This window comes from Herpailurus yagouaroundi, unplaced genomic scaffold, assembly GCF_014898765.1.
Source record: "Herpailurus yagouaroundi ecotype Mexico unplaced genomic scaffold, PumYag 207, whole genome shotgun sequence".
Taxonomy (NCBI): Eukaryota; Metazoa; Chordata; class Mammalia; order Carnivora; family Felidae; genus Herpailurus; species Herpailurus yagouaroundi.
In genome coordinates this window covers 2545641-2547199 of record NW_024412438.1, presented here as the reverse complement: position 1 = coordinate 2547199, position 1559 = coordinate 2545641, and the positions used below count along the sequence as shown (strand labels likewise).

The 1559-nt window shown below is 58.7% G+C and overlaps 1 protein-coding gene and 1 long non-coding RNA gene across 2 annotated transcripts in view; one reads left to right on the top strand and one right to left on the bottom strand.

Moving 5' to 3' along the window:
* LOC121015554 (uncharacterized) overlaps positions 1 to 1336 on the bottom strand; it is a 2185-nt gene extending 849 nt beyond the window's left edge. Inside the window, exon 1 of the long non-coding RNA XR_005783862.1 lies at positions 1014 to 1336. This is a non-coding gene — a long non-coding RNA (uncharacterized LOC121015554). The remainder of the gene's footprint in view (positions 1 to 1013) is intronic.
* A 141-nt stretch (positions 1337 to 1477) lies between these two features.
* LOC121015455 (antigen-presenting glycoprotein CD1d) overlaps positions 1478 to 1559 on the top strand; it is an 8598-nt gene continuing 8516 nt past the window's right edge. The window contains exon 1 of the mRNA XM_040452345.1: positions 1478 to 1535. Within this exon, the coding sequence (XP_040308279.1) occupies positions 1478 to 1535 (58 nt within the window). The remainder of the gene's footprint in view (positions 1536 to 1559) is intronic.

Here is a 1559-nt window from a genome sequence, read left to right as displayed (position 1 = left end):
CCCCCCCCCCCCCCCCCCCACTGCTTGGGCAATTTCATATCTTAATTAAAAAAATTTTTTTTTCAACGTTTATTTATTTTTGGGACAGAGAGAGACAGAGCATGAACGGGGGAGGGGCAGAGAGAGAGAGGGAGACACAGAATCAGAAACAGGCTCCAGGCTCTGAGCCATCAGCCCAGAGCCCGACGCGGGGCTCGAACTCACGGACCGCGAGATCGTGACCTGGCTGAAGTCGGCCGCTTAACCGACTGCGCCACCCAGGCGCCCCCATATCTTAATTTAATCACTAGCCCCTTACTTGTAGCAAGAATAATTTTCCTGTGTGGTCTCAAACTATTATGGGGCTCCACGGAGCAGGCTGAGGCCACCTCCCAGATGCAGCCCCCTCTACCCAGGGCGCTCACGGCGGCTCAGCAGGGCAGGGGACTGGAGAGGGCTGGGACAGAGAGCATGCCCATTGTCATCACCAGCTGCTGCTTGCAGGGAGGGGAGGGGGACAAAGCTGGCGGCCCAGGAAGGCTGCCTTTGCTCACACGGTCAGGGAGGTCTGGGAAGACCCCTTGAGAAAGTGACCTTTGAGCTGAGATCTGAGTAGAAATTACTAGGCATCAGAAGCGGATGGGGGCAAGAGAGGGCCTAGAGCTCTCTAAGCAGAGGGAACTCTGTGCAAAGATTCTGGGCGTGAAGAAGCATTGCACGTGGGAGAACTGAAGGCCTCCTGGCTAGGCTGAGGCGCAGAGCAAGCAAGGATAGGGTGGAAGGGGGTCAGCAGGGCGACCCAGGTCAGGCTTGGCATCACCCTGTAGGCCCCACCCACCTCTGTGGTCTCTCTTCTAAAAAACCTATTTCAGGAGACGCAGCGGAAGGTTAGGGTGGTGGCGGAGGTAGAAATGTGGAGAAGGGGACACACGTACTTGGAAGATGTTTCCAGCAGGGTGAACTACAAGAGGGAGTTGCCCTTTGGGTAGAAGGGGTGTGGGGAGGAGGTGTCAGGGTGCTGTCCACGTTCTGACCTTCCAGAGAGGGGCTGCCTTCGCTGCCGTCTGCGCGGTGGCTCATCGCCAGTGTGAGCCCTGGGTGCCGTGCTGTGCAGCTGCACACCTTAATGTGGTCTCTTTCTGAACACAGAGGCATGTCTAGGGAGAGCATGAGTGAGAGCTGGAGGAGAGAGTGTTTAGGCAGTGGGGGCCCCGAGAGGACGCCTGCGGAGAGGTGCACCTAGAAGGCCTGGGTGAGGGGAGGAGGAGGAAAGAGGGACTAAGGACACTGAGGTGGAAGACTCTGGATATTGATCAGAGATTGGAGGAGGGAAAGGGCGGTGGGGGAGGGAGGAGGATGGGGGAGGGGAATCAGAGATGAGGGGGTCAGAGACTGGAGGGGGAAGGATGGGGGAAGGGGGATCAGAGATGGGGGAGGGGGGATCAGAGACTAGAGGGGGAGGATGGGGGAGGGGGGATCAGAGACTGGAGGGGGGAGGATGGGGGCGGGGAGAGTCAGAGATGGGGGGATCAAAGACTGGAGGGGGGAGGATGGGGGTGGGTGGGGTCAGAGATGGGGGA